Source organism: Belonocnema kinseyi, chromosome 4 (genome assembly GCF_010883055.1).
Source record: "Belonocnema kinseyi isolate 2016_QV_RU_SX_M_011 chromosome 4, B_treatae_v1, whole genome shotgun sequence".
Lineage (NCBI taxonomy): Eukaryota > Metazoa > Arthropoda > Insecta > Hymenoptera > Cynipidae > Belonocnema > Belonocnema kinseyi.
In genome coordinates this window covers 40,387,914-40,403,202 of record NC_046660.1, presented here as the reverse complement: position 1 = coordinate 40,403,202, position 15,289 = coordinate 40,387,914, and the positions used below count along the sequence as shown (strand labels likewise).

At 28.0% G+C, this 15,289-nt stretch overlaps 2 protein-coding genes across 2 annotated transcripts in view; one reads left to right on the top strand and one right to left on the bottom strand.

The window, feature by feature from the left end:
* The window catches only part of LOC117171772 (carbonic anhydrase 2-like), a 7,933-nt gene extending 2,847 nt beyond the window's left edge, over positions 1-5,086 (top strand). Inside the window, exons 3-6 of the mRNA XM_033359380.1 lie at positions 1,585-1,726; positions 3,196-3,301; positions 4,423-4,647; positions 4,824-5,086. Of these exons, the coding sequence (XP_033215271.1) occupies positions 1,585-1,726; positions 3,196-3,301; positions 4,423-4,647; positions 4,824-5,030 (680 nt within the window). The 3' untranslated portion in view covers positions 5,031-5,086. The remainder of the gene's footprint in view (positions 1-1,584; positions 1,727-3,195; positions 3,302-4,422; positions 4,648-4,823) is intronic.
* A 2,590-nt stretch (positions 5,087-7,676) lies between these two features.
* LOC117170861 overlaps positions 7,677-15,289 on the bottom strand; it is a 25,825-nt gene continuing 18,212 nt past the window's right edge. Inside the window, exons 6-7 of the mRNA XM_033357903.1 lie at positions 9,813-10,093; positions 7,677-7,851 (exon numbers count right to left, since the gene is read on the bottom strand). Of these exons, the coding sequence (XP_033213794.1) occupies positions 7,677-7,851; positions 9,813-10,093 (456 nt within the window). The remainder of the gene's footprint in view (positions 7,852-9,812; positions 10,094-15,289) is intronic.

Here is a 15,289-nt window from a genome sequence, read left to right as displayed (position 1 = left end):
GTATAGAGCTCCAAGGAGATTATGTTGAAAAATAAAAAAAAATTTACCCCAAAAAAATTGTTTTTATACTTCATTCTAAGGACTTATTGAACTATCCTCGTAAAAATTAATTTTGATAAAAACAGAGATAATTTGGGTTCCAATCGTGTACAAAGCTAGGCATTTTGTCCAACGTTCCGTGAAGAATTAATTTTCAACCAAAATCTGGATTACAAGTTAATTCATTAGAATACTTAAATATAAGTAAATATTTAACGTCTGAGAAACCAATGTAGGAAGATGAAACAAAACAACTTAGTTGTCAGCAACGCTATTGGACAAGTTTTATTTAAGTTTCAAAAAGTAAAAGAAGAAATTCCAACGGTTCGGAAATTCACCATTTCCACCATCAGGGGAGAACCGATAAAATATTTATAGTCTAGAATAGTAAATATCGAATATGTAAAAAATTAAAATATGATAATAATGTTATTAAATAAACAATAGAAAGTATTACGGATTAATTTCGTAAAGACATCATTTTTTTGGAGTCAGTCAAAAATAGTTGTAATTTAATCAGTTATTGTTAAAATGTGGATGTGAACAGGAAATTTCCTAATTAAAATTAATCTTCTGTGAAGTTAAAATAGTGAAATTGTTAATTATTAAAAAAAAAGAAATTTTCAGTAAGGTTAGGTTATATCGTAAATCATTTTATTTACCATATTTTGACTTCCTGAGTGATTATTTTGAAGTAAAATTGTTCATTAAATGTAAAATGTCACTGAGACTAGTTTAAAATAGTAATAAATTATGTTAAAAAGTTAAAAATAACTGTTTATATTTTTTATGAGAGCAGCATGGAAAAGTATCCTGCTCCCATAAAGATGAATCCAAAAGTGTCTGTCATTAATGAAACTGACCCATTATACCATAAATCGGAAGAAAAGGCGCCAATTATAAAAGAATATAAATAGAGGGATGGAAGTATTAAGAATGTAAGAACTAGCAAGATAAATTCTATTTCAGAATTATCATTTTTTAATTTTTGGATTTTTGGGTATTGTTGCTAATAGTATTGTGAAAGAACAAAAAAAAAGGATAAAACATATATATAATTATTCTTAATGAAAGAATTCAAGGAGAGAATTGTATGATTCGTTAAGGTAGTCTAAATCAGTAATTTTGTTAATTCAACTTTCTGGTTGTTTTTTAATAAAAACAATTTCAGCAAAGGCTATTTTTATTGTGTTACTCTCTTGATGTAATATTTCAATCTCATCCCAAAGAAAAAAGTAGAATACTTAAATTAGTTTAAATTGTCTGGATCACAAGTGGATTAAACTGGCTCACATATAGAGTACTGAAATTACCTGAATTCCTTTGAATTTCTGGATTACAAGTAAATTAGTCTTAATTACCTTAAATTAGAACTGGATTACTCCATATTCACACTGAGTTATTCGGATTACACCGGATTACCTGTTTATATAATCGGGTGGTCCAGTGGATTGATAGAGTTGTTTTCCCTTCGCGTGAACTCTATTCGATAACACTTTCATTTTCATCATTTTATTCATTTATATTATTTTTTAAACCGTCAAGTTATTTTGAGCGCCAAATGGCAACAGGAAAGAGCTTACTTGACCGACGGCCCATTTTTGAGTAAATTTGTATTTTCCCAAATTCACTTTCATTGGGGAATCAACGATATGGAAGGAAGTGAACATCGATTTGACGGAGCAAGGTTAGAACCACTCATTATTAAAAAAATATTTTTTTAAATAATAATTTTTAGGATTGAGATTTAATGGAACGCATTATATATTTCTCTTTGTAAACATTCTGAGCTTATCAGTTTTCCACCTTTTTAAAAACCATTATAGGAAATTCATTATAAGCTCACAATCATTTTCGTATAATAAATTTCTTTTAATTTTTTCACGTTTCTAAATCAATTGTTAGAAAAAAGTCATTTGAAATATTTCTAGATATCTTAAAAAATAGTTTTTCACTTAAAATCTTTTAAAATTCTTAAAAAAACTGTTTTTCGATTTCTTCAAAAATCAAAATTAAAAAAATATATTTTTAAGTTTTAAATCATTTTTACATTTGAAATTATAGCAGGGATTAAAAAAAAATTTCTTTCTTTTGACAAAATTCTAAATATCTTTAAAATTGCTTAAATTTGGTCTAAAAAGTGAAAATCTTGCAAAGCTACTTTACGTTATAAACTTAAAACAAAATATGTGATAAAATCAGTACATAATAAAACTGAGAACTTATAGTAAAAAAAATCTCAGCAACAGAGATCAATTTTTAGAATTTACAATATTTCCATAACTCAAACAGTTTGAAATATCTGATGAAAACAAAGTCAAGAAACCTTTAATTTAAATCTATAATAAACAATAAAAAAATGATCCTTTTGTTCTTTTCATCTTTAAATCGAATAACAGATTAAAACTTATTTTTCATTAACTATTCTTAATCACGTAAGATAAAAATTTAAATGTTAGGCTTTTGAATATTTTCACTCATTTAGCCTAAACTTGAACAAAATAGGGAACACAGCTTCATCAAAAGTGATCCTGAAATCAAAGTGTTAAAGGATCTATGCAGAATTTGTATTTAAAATATTTGGCCCAATTTACAAAATAAATGTTTTAAATTGTCATAGTGATCACACCTATCACCTTAGTAATTTTTTTAGGAAAAATGTTCTTACTTTTTCCCAGCTAATGTTCAAAAAACCAAATTTATTTAAAATTTGTGTTTTCAGGAATATTCAAGATTATTTGCATAATGATTAATGTAAAATATCTAAATAATTTAAATATAATTGCAGTTTTCTTTATAAGATATTAGGGGAGCTGCTCTTGTTTATAGAAAGTTTTGAATTATAATACTGTAAAAACAGTTTTAATCTTTTATTGGATTTAGGGATAAAAATAACAAAAGGATAATTTGTTTTATTATTTATTATAGATTTAAATTAAAGCTTTCTTGATTTTGTTTTCATGAGATATTTGAAACTGATTGACAGTTACATAAATTCTAGGGATTGTTTGATTCAGATGTTGAGTAAAGTATTTTTATTTAACATTTTTAATGTTTATGATTGATTTTAAAATAAATCGTTTTTATGTATTTTGTCGGATTTCCAAATAATGTTTCTGTATTTTTGTATTATTTATTAACATGCTAATATTTTAGTTCACCAATGGAATTGCACGCAGTTCATTTTAAAAGTGAATATCGCTCGCAAGAATTAGCTGTAAGTGAAACTGATGGTGTCGCAGTTTTAGTTTATGCTTTTAAGGTAATTAGAAAAAAGTTTTAACGTTAAAAATACTCAAATTAAATTTATTCAAAAATTGCATTAAAAATCTACTATTAAATTTTTAGTTAAAAAATCATCTCTATTGATTAAAAAGTCTGCAATTTGATTGAAAATTGAACTATTTCGCTAAAAATAAATTTCTTTTTCTAGTTTAAAATTAATTTTTTTAACAGTAAATTTTACAATCTTTTTTGGTAGATGATGAATCTCCATAATTAAAAATTAAACTGCATTTTTGAAGCACTTTCTGAAAAATGATTTCATTATGGAAGATCTATCAATCTATCAATTTTAAAAAAATAAACATTAAATAATGTCATTGTCGATTGAAAATTAATAGTTTTCAGTTTAAAATTCAAATACTTGCCGTTTGAAAATGACCTTTTTTTATTCAGAATGATATTCTCGTGTCATAACGGTTTTTTTAACATTCGTCTTTTGTGGTCTAAGAATTCAACAATCTGGTTGAAATTATTTTTCTCTGTTCAGTAAAAATCTTTCCTGGATGAAAATCTAACGATTTTGTTAAATATTCTTCTTTTTGTTTAATTCAAGTATTTTTTATTTCTAATTTTCTATTTTTTTAAATATTAACGATTATATTTTCCATTGATCTTTTTAATTGAAAAATCATATTTTGAAATCAAAAATTTAATTTGTTTCTAGAGAATTCATCCTTTTCGTTTGAAAATTCAACAATTTGCTTTAATTTTTTTCTATGTTGACTCCAAAGTTTTTTTGTTTTATTTGAATATTAAAAATTTTTTTAACTATTACATTTTTCCCTAAGAGTTCACTTTTTGTTGAAGTCGATTGTTAATAATTTAAATTAAAAATTTGTTTTTGACTAAGATGTCCACTATTATATTTTTCTCTAAGAATTAATTATTTTCAATTCAAAATTCGACTACTTAGCGTAAAGTGGAACCTCTTCGTTATGAATTCAAAAGCCACTTATTTTGATAAACATTCGTATTCTTGGATAGAAAAATTCTACTATTGGATTAGAAATTCAACTGTCTTTTAAAAAATTAGTTCTCTTAAATTGAAAATTTAACTGTCTTTTGAAGAATTAAGATTCCATAAATCTTTCATTTCAGTTGCAAACGGACCCAAATCCTGAATTAGACGACATCGTAGGAAATATTCCATTTATTAAAAATCCGAATTCTTCGATTCGCCTGAATCCATGGCTCATAACAAAAATTCTGAGACCATTTACGAGAGATTATTTTGTGTATTGGGGCTCTGTTCCTCTCTTGAATCGAACTCATACTGTTTTATGGCTTATTAGTAGAGAACCAATTGGAATATCTCCGCAACAAGTAAATTCTCATCTTTATTAACCAATGTCTTGATATGTGGGTCCCTCCTTCTCATTTACTACACTGACCCTTTATACACTTGTTTAAGTTATAGTCCATATTTAAAGATTTAATTTATTTACAAAAAATCAAGATTAATTTTGGTACATACATGAAACTGAAAACATGTTTTTTAGGTTGCAGAATTTCGTACTCTATACGACCAAAAATACAAACCCCTCTCAAAAAATTGTCGTAGTTTGCAAGAATTACAAAAAAGACATGTGTTTCATGCTAACCCATCTGGATCTTTATACGCAACTCTGTTACCAATTCCTCGAGAACCACCGAATTTGATGACTGGTCGAGCTGCTACTGTCGAAGAATATTTAGCAAACAGATAGCTTTTTTCAAAATAAATTTAGTGATGAGAATTTCTTTTTATTTCAACTAGAAAACAAACCAGCGCGCTTGAAGCTAATATGTAAAGTAGATATATATTATACTCATTAAAACTCTATGAAATATTATTAAATAATAATTTGTATCATATTTCATGTACCACAATTTTGGAAATTTCTATCAAATTCTATCCTTTGAGAAGTTTCATGCTTTTCTAGCAACCGATTCTCATTCTGCCTCCATCAGATTTTATCCACGGAGAATTAGCACGAAGTCCTACTTTCTACAATTTCAGAAATTTATTTAAATTTTACCCATTGAGTAATGTTTATTTTTTTTTATTTTTCTGTCAACAGATTATCATTGAACCTCTAAAAAATATAATTCCAGAAGATTTGTAGCGTATCCTATGTTCCACAATTTTTGAAATTTCTATCAAATTCTACCTTTTGAGAAACCTTATACTTTTCTATTAAAAGATTCTTATTGAACCTCTATCAAATGTGCGCGCGCGGCTCGCAAGTTTAGGCGCGCGACTGTTGGTTCTTGCGCTTCGCACTTGATAATATATTTATCTGGCGCTTCGCGCTCAATAATGTATTTATCTCGCGTTTGATCTTTGTCTATAGACTTTTTGAAACTAAAGGTAGAATCATCGACAACAGTAATTTGGTGGTTGTGAATTCTCTTTTGTTAAAGCTCCTTTGGCTTTAAGGAACACATTCTTATCACGTATCTCGTGCTTCGCACTCGAGTTTATCACTGAAATGTTATATCATTTCCATAAATGTATATTATTATAATTCATAACTTTCATTGATATTAAAACAGACGATGATTCATTGTCCTGTTTAAAAAAAATTGTTGTTGAACATTTTATTGCAACTTTGGTCATTTTTCCATAAACTGAATTTGCACATTCCCAATGTTTTTTACAACTTGTATGCTGCCAAAATTAGTATTATTGATTTTTCAAGAAAATTCAAAAAGTTGTTGTAATGATCTTGTAGGGAATTTAGAAATTAAACTTTTTCTTGTCTTGCATTTTTTCATATCGTCCGTTATTTGGCTTAAAAGGTTTATTTTCGTGTGTTCATTTGCAATTTTTTAAATGTTTTCAATTTGGAAATTTTCGGTTTTATGACAAAAGTCATCATGCTAAATTTTTCCACTTTTTTATACTATAAACATCCGTACAGATAATTTTTGAATTTTGAAAAAAGTAGGCTCAGAAATGTTCAAAATGAGCTCACTTTTTGAATTTTATAAGATAAATGGCTGGCTAACAAACTTGACCTTTAGTTTACGAAACAAAGAGTACCAGAGGTCGAAAAATGTAATTTTTGGATTTTTCATTATTTTGTATATTCCGTCAAAATTTGAATTTTTGATTTTTCAACAAAATTCAAAAAGTCGTTATGATAATCTTTTAGGGCATTTGAAAATCAACATTTTTAGTTTCTTGACTTTTCTTCATATCGTGCGTAATTTGGCTTAAAATTTTCATTTTCTAGTGCTTTTAGGAATTTTGTAAATCCTAAAACTCTGGTAATTTTTGATTTTATCAAAAAAGTCATGAGGATAAACTGTTTGAATTTTTGAATGCTATGAATAACCGCACAGAGAATTTTTGAATTCAAAGAAATTGTATCAAAATTATTCAAAACTGCCCACTTTTAAAATTTTTATCCGAAATGGCTGGCTAACGAACTTGAACGGATAAGATTCGATAGAGCTTCAAAGAAAAAAAGTCAATAGAAAAAGTGAAAGATTTGTCGACAAAAAGAGTAAAATAGAAAATTCCTATATTTTGGAACAAAGGATTTTTTAAAATTATTTTACTGTTAAGATTTGATAGTTTAATTGAGAAAATGTTGATGGAAAAGTATAAGATTTCCCGAAAAAGTTCACAAATTTTATTTTATTTCTACACTCTCAGAAATTCCCTCTAAGGTCTAAACGATAAATTCGGTCCTTTAAACGTTAAAGTAGAATACTTTAAAAGCAGATTCGTTTCACTCTTAAACGATCCAGTTTAACGCTGAAATGATGTCGACTAAATCAGAGTCACTTAGTCGCTTATCGTTGAAACGATTCTTGGTTAAATGACTCGCACTTTAACCATTAAAGGATCTGTTTTCAAACTTAATTCTCAGACGATGGCGCTTTAACCGTAAAAGTAATCCTTTATTGTTTAGAGTAAATTTCTGAGAGTATGTAAAAAAAGCGTATTAAATTGGATTGGAATGTGGAAATCATATATAATGTAATCTGCAATAAACAAGCATATTAAAACGCATGGGAGTTTGGGTTAGTTTATTTCATAGGATTGGATTGCATTTTTATAAAAAAAAGTATAGAAATTTAGAAATGTATAGGCATCACTGAGACACTAGCCTATTTCGCTGTGATAGAAATTGATAACACTATTTAGAATTTTTTTGATGAAATATAAAGGAAATTATTGAAACTGCCGATGCAGAAAATGGTTTGAGAAATGTATATATTTTGTAAATAAAATCCTATGAAACTTTTTCAGGAGGGTATATAGAGCAGGTTTGGGTTTCTGGGCTTAATAGTTTTGAAACTTTTGTAACTAAAAATTTATTATCATCTGAATTTTTGCAATTTCTTTTTCCACATATAAATCACTTCCTTCTTCTTCGACGTCTTTTAATTCTTGCTCTTTCGAGATTACACTCAGGATAAAGTGTGGCACAGTCGGCATTACCCAATCCGAGGATTGAAGCTTTTATAGAATTCAACATTGCCGACCATGGTGACTTATTCAGAATCCTGCCAGAGACCCAGCTCATCCCTAAACTGTAAAGAAAGGTTTCCAATTTATTACATAAAACTAGAAATAAAAAAATTTAAGGGAGACCGCCTATAAACGGTGTCACCAATTTGAGAGGTGGAGAGAGTCGCGCCAAAAAAATAAGAATTTTAGATGGTAAAAGTTTCCTAATAATAATTTTTAATACAGTTTCAGACTTCGCTCTCTTTTCCCTATTCCACTCTATTCCGCCTTTCTTAAAAAATTCTTATTTTTCTCCAGTTTAAAAGAAACTTTTTCTTTTTCTTGTGTGAACTGAATTAATAGAATGCAATTTTGGTTAAAAATTTATGACTTTAATTCAAAATTTAGCTATTCCATTTTCGTTTGTATATTAGATTGAACTGTTTTTGATTTTAGATTAAAATCTTTCGGGAGTTAAAATACCAATTATTATATAAATGTCAATTAATTATTTTTCTTTTATTTCTGTTCTTAATTAACGACTTTCCACTGTAAGGAGGTTTTCCCTACTTGGTTTCAAGTTGAACTACTTTATAAAAAATTAATTTTGTTGCTAAAGATTAATAATTTTAGTTGAAAATCAAACTATTTGGTGGTAAATTAATTTATTGTTCAAAATTCATATTTTTCGTGTTTAAAATGCAACTTTTTTGTAGAAAGTCCGTCCTTTGGGCTTAAAAATTCAACAATTTAGTTAAAAATACCGATTTTGCTGCAAAATTATTTTGGTGATTCGAAATTCAACTTATTCGGTATAAAATCGAACTATTGCCTTAAAAGGCAAGTATTGTTTTAAAAATCAAACTATTTAGTAGAAAATTAAATTTGTGGTTAAAAAAACACATTTTTCGGTTTAAAATTGAAATGTTTTGTAGAAATTTCGTCCTTTTAGCTTCGAAATTCCACAATGTTGTTGAAAATTAGTATTTTCTGGTTAATCTTCCTGGTTAAAAAATCGTTATTTTTATTGCTAAATCAACTATTTTTTTGAATGTTACACTCTTTCGTTAAATTTTTCGCGAAGACTTATTATTTTAGTTAAAAAATTATCCTTTTAGTTATAATAAAACTGTTTTCCAGCAAATTAACCTGTTTTAAAAATATCATTATTTTTTCAAAAAGTAAACTTTTTATTTTAAAATTGAAATATTTTGTAGAAAATTATCTTTTCTATAGGATATTAATATTTACGGGAAGAGAAATCAAGTGTTCTCTTGAAAATGAATCGTTTAGTTCCATTAATGTGGTTCAAAATTTAACTAGTTGGTTGAAAGTAGAACTATTCTGTTAAAAATAATTTTTTTGTTGTTATAAATTAATTTTTTTTATCTGAAACTTTAACTTATATCTTTTTGGTTAAAAATTTAATTTTTATAAGTTCAAAATTCAACTATTTGATAGAGAATTAAGATATTTTCATGAAAGTTTGCCCTTTTAGAACATTTACCTAGTTTGTTGGAAAATTATCTTCTTGGTTGAGGATTCAACTATTTCGATCAAAATTTGCCTTTCTTCTAAATTTAGCTGGTGAAAAATAAGTTCCATTGCTCAAAATTCATTTTTCAAACTAAATGATTCCATTTTTATCTGAAAACTTATTTTTTTTTGAGTTGACAATTTAAATATTTGGTTAAAAATGTACCTTTCTTGATTGAAAATAATTATCCTTTCAAATAGTCATTTCCGGCTTAGAAGTCAATTACTTTTTTGAACATTCGAGCTTTTAGCTTTGAAATCCTTTTTCGTTAAAAAACGATTTTTTAAACTCAAAATTTAACTATTCAACTGTTTGCTTAAAACCTATCGCTTTTAGTTAAACGTGCAACCGTTTCGTTTAAATTTTAACTAATTAGTTGTAACTTCATCTTTGTAGATTGAAAATGAAATTTTCGGTGGAAAATTTAACTTTCATAAAAAAATCATCTTTTTGACTTAAAAATTTAACTTTTTGAACGTAAACAAAATAAATATTTTTAATTCTTACCTCCAAACAGGAACCCAGATTCTTTGGCCACCATGGACATTTTTAGAATGTCTGTTATCTTCACAAAGGATTCTTCGAAGACAATTTCCAGAATCATATTGAGCCACTAAAGAAGCTTCAATGGATCGTAAAACACGATGAGATAATTCATTTAATTCAGCATTACCAGAGTATGATAATGGCGACGAACCTGAGGTACTTCTCTTTGAACGTGCACTTGCTTGGATTGGCAGGTCTGCAAAAATGCTCGCAGTTGTTGCTGCTGTTGCTGTAGCCATATTCTAATGCAAAATAAATTTCGTTATTTTCCCATCTTTCTTTTCAAATTAAATTTTTTAAAATCAAAAGTATTCGAAGATTAAAAAATGTTAAATAAACATTTTCAGTCGTAATTATTTATGGACCTTTGAAAATACTCGCTTTGCCCGGGCGGTGCTTAATTCCGCACCGGCTACCTGTGTACTGTTCCCCCGATAAGCTGCTTTCCCCACACAGCTGATCGGCAGCCGCTAACCAGGATCGGTAACAGAAGTCTGGCTGCGTAAAGAGAAGCCACGTGGTGGGGGATTAGTACACAGGTAGTTGGTGCAGAATCTTTCTCTGCCTATTTTATACAGGGGATAGAAGTTTTATCCGAATATTATATTAGAAAGGAGTTGAAATGTTATCATTGATAATGAATAGCGATGACAATTGAATTATAATTTTGAAAATAGGAGAATTTTAAAATGTTTGAAATTGAACAAGTTCAGACTAGAATCTTTAAAATTAGATCATATAAAATTGGAATAAAATAAAATTGTATTATTTATACTTACAACCTTGTACATTTTTAAATTTTAAACTTTAGAATTTAAATTTCAAAGTCAAAGATTCCGATTTTATAAAATTGTTATTAAAGAAAAAATTAAAATCTAATCTTAATATTCATGAAACAAATTTCTCTGCAATCACAAAATAAATTTTATTTCCCCGTCAAGAATAGAATATTTTTTATTATGAACATTTAAAATTAAATTATTTTAAACATACGTTTAATATTAGGAAATTTTAAATGAAAATATTTGAAACTAATATTTCTACTATAAACATTGAGAATTAAGCTAATTCGAACTTCATTTGAGACTGGAAAATTTCATTCACAAGAATTTTGATAGGTTAAAACTTTTTCACACTGAAACCCTCTAAAATATAAATTATTTTAAGTAAATTAAAATTTTTTTGAATGATACATTTTACAATAATTGATCATGTTTTCAAAATTTAAACATTGTTTATGGTACTATAATATTCTGATTATTAAGGCTTGAATTTCACAACTTATTTTCTAAATTTGTACTTGTTTCGAATTTATTCTGCAAATATTTAATTCAAAAGGGTTTAATTACAGACGATTTACGCTCAAAATTGTGACACTGTCAAGTATTTCAATTTTATAATCTACGATTTTTTAAATTAAAAAACCACACGATTTTGTACTTAAAAAATTGAAAAGAAAGTAATTTAGAATATTTGAATCTGAAATTATAAAATTGTTAGTTTTAATATTTGGATTTAAACCCTCAATATTATTCAAATAACAATTGTAAACCTGGAATATTAAGAAATTTTAAACTAAAAATGTATTTGAATGTAAGCATTTGTAGTAAAAAAATTAGCTTTATTGCCTCAAGAATCAAACTGTTTTCAAAATGCGCATTCAAAAATAAAATTTTAAATTATAATTTTAGAAATCTTAAAGATGAAAATTATTATAATAAAAATCATATTATGTAGTTTCAAGTGAGTTTTAAAGTAATTAGAGAGATTTTTCAAATAAAAAATTTGATTTAAACCAACAAGAAAATCACGGGTATTTTTTACGTTCAAAATTCAAGTAGTTTAATAATTGTGAAACTTTAAAGTTTAATTATTCTAAAAACGTCAATAATTATATGCTTGATAATTGAATATATTTAAAATAAATAAATTCAAACTTGAAGATCTGAAAACTAAACTATTCCATAATTTATTCAAAATTTAAAGTTTTAATTCTTATATCAGGACCTTGAAACAAAGTTGTTAAAAACGATTAATTTGCAAAATTTCCACCTCGATTTTTACATAAATGAATATAGGGGGGAGATGAATTATAAAAATTTAAAGATAAAATGAAAAACGAGGAAGTAGCGACTATGGAAGAAGGAGTAAGCACGCTGCGCTGAATAAATGGAATGTAAAGATCAAAGTAGGAAGAAATTAAGAGAGTCGGGGAAAAGCTAAATGGAAAAAGGGAAATACACCACGATAAAGATTAAAGCAAAAGAACGTTAAATGAGGTAGACAACAGGAGGAGAAAGAAAAATACATGGAAGAGGTAGAGAAGGCGGTTAAAGAAGGGAGGAAATGGGAAGTTATAAACAGTGAAATATGAGAAAGGAAGGACATAAATTAAGATATCGGGTTTAGCGAGTGGACGAAGTATTTCAAGGGGGCTTTTAAGTGATGTGGAAAGTAGTTTAAAGGGCGGTGGAAGGAAAGCGGAGTCGAGGATGAGAAAAGCGAAAACCAAATTGTTAGGAAGGAGTTGAATGAGGCGATTGCAACGCTGAAGAGAAACAAGGCAAGAGGGGAGCATCGATTGGAAAAGGAAGCATTAAAATATTGAGAAATAAGGTGAAAGAAGAGATATGAAAGATTTGCTACATGGTGTTGAGAGCAGGAGGGTGGCCGGAGGAATGAGAGACAGGAAGAAAGGGAAACTAGTTACGTTTGTGGATTTGAAAGCAGAATTTGAATCAGTTAATAAGAATGAATTAAGGACAGCAGTGAAAGAGAGAGGAGTAGACGATGGTTTAATAGAGAGAATAAGAGAAATTTTACTGTAGACTAATATAAAGGTGAAGACAGAAGTGAAAAAGGATAGAAATTCTGAACAGGAAATGGGGTCAGGCAAGGTGATAATTAAGCTTACTTCTATTAATTGTTCTTCTGGAAAACTCATCGGAGAAGATAGGAGGGAAGGAAAAAGGGGAACAATCTAATAGGAAATGTGAATAAAACTAAGAGGATGTGTTTGGAAAATAAACAGTGTAGTATATTCTATGAATAGAAGATAGGATTTTGGTTCGAGACCAGAGGAGAAAACGAGTCACAGGTGAGACAGAGATTAGCATTAACGTGCAAAGTAATATGGAACAATTATACGACATTGAATATAGCTATACATATAGATTTGAAAATTGGGGAATTTATTTAAACAAAACTAATTGTCCAATAAAAATAATAAAAACATATCTGAATTCGGCTCAGCCATACCTCTAGGTGATTTTCGAATTATGCAAAAATAACGATTTTTAAACAATTTTATTGTTATAAACAAATGGGAACGCAATATACACAAACGTAAAAGCTGAAAAATGTTTTCAAGAACATTACTGCATACTTCAATAAAATACCCCTAGGTGATTTTTGAATAAACGAAAAAAAAAAATTATTTAAATAAATAGAATGTTTATAATTTTTTTTTTGTTTTTCACGATTTAATGTACAACAATGTTAAGTAAGACCTGATAACGCAAACTAAATACAAATCAAATTATTTTAAGCTTTAAACAAACAAACAAAGTTAACACTTTATCCATCACACATTGTTGATATCCCCTCCACTTTTACTGAATGCCGAAAAAGCCTTTTCAAATAAATTTCTATATTCAGAAATATAGCTAGAACGAACTAATCGTCCCAGAAAAAAACTGAAGGTATCGTTGAAGGCCTCTCATCCATATCTCTAGGTGATTATTGAATCATTGAAAAAAATTATTATTCGAACAATGATATAAAAAAAAATCACCTAGAGATATGGATGAGAGGCCTTCAGCGATACCTTCAGTTTTTTTCTGGGGCAATTAGTTTGTTCTAGCTATAGTTCCCAATTTTAAAAATCATTTACAATGGATTTTTCTAGTCAGAGTGGAGGGGGTAAAAACAATGTTTAAATTGGAATTTTTGCATTTAAAAAAATTTATTTTTATTTTGAAATATTCCATATTAGATAACTAGTTGTCAGTTAGTTGTAATTGTTGTTCACTGATTGTTTAAACAAATTATAAATATTATAAGCAATATCATTGCTTAAATAATAGTTTTTTTTCAATGATTCAAAAATCACCTAGAGATATGGATAAGAGGCCTTCAGCGATACCTTCAGTTTTTTCCTGGGGCAATTAGTTCGTTCTAGCTATACTAGGCAGTCTGATAAGTCCCTGAAAAATGAAACACGGAGACATAAAATTCTTTTATGTTGAACTTAAATTCGGGACAACAGATTCTAAAAACTTTCTTGTACCAATTTTCATACAAACATGACAAAAAATCTAATCTTGGCCACTTTTATTGGATTCTGGCCCACTTGGCATAACTTGAGTTTAGGAATTAAAAAATAAAGTTAAAAGAAAATATCTTTAGTCTCTTTTTAATTTGTAATAATAACCCGCAAATTATTTGTGAACATTTGTGTCGTAGTACCTATGAGTTTCAAAACTGAGACGTAAAAGTAATTTTTTCGGGTATTCGCGAGTTTCATGAAATTCGCAGAAGTCACGGAATTCAAGGAACTGACGAAGTTTATAAATTTGAAGAAATTAAAATAATTAATGAAATTCAATGAATTTATGAAAATCACTAATAATAACTGAATTAAAGGAATCTGCGAAGTTTATGGCATGCATGATATTTACAAAATTAATGGGATTCCAGGAATTCACGAAATTCGTGTAATGAAAGGAATTCACGAAATTGATGGAATTCAAGCAATTCACTGAATTTACCTAATTTTAGGAATTCACTTAGATCACTAAGTTCACTAGAATTTGCGGAAATCATGGAATTCAAGGAACTCGCGTAATACCAGTAATTTACGATATTCATAGAATTCAAGAAATACATGGAATTCGATGAATTCCATACATTACTTAAATTCCATGAATTCTCTGAATTTCTTGAAATCCATAAATTCCCTAATCTGCACGAATTGCGTGTATTCCATGAATTCAGTGAATTTAATAAATTTCGTTAATTCTATGAATTTCATGAATCCCTTGAGTTCCGATAATTCTTTGAATTCAGTCAATTCTTTGAAAACCGTGAATTCATTGATTTGGTTGAACGATTTGGATTCCTTCAATTCCCTAAATTCCGTGAATCCATTGAATTCTGTAAAGTTCGTGAATTCTGTGAATTCCGCGAATTCCTTGAATTTCATTAATTCCATAAATAAGCGCGTTATATACTAGACAGTCTGATAAGTCCCTGAAAAATGAAACACGGTGACGTTTTTTTGGCCAAAGTCGGTTTTATTTTTCAACATACTCTCCTTTTAGGTCGATACAGCGAGCCCAACGATTTTTTAATTTTTTGATACCGTCCGAAAAGTACTCGATCGGAAGGTCTCCAAAATACGCCTCAGTTTCAGCTATGAGCTCCTCATTTGAGTAAAA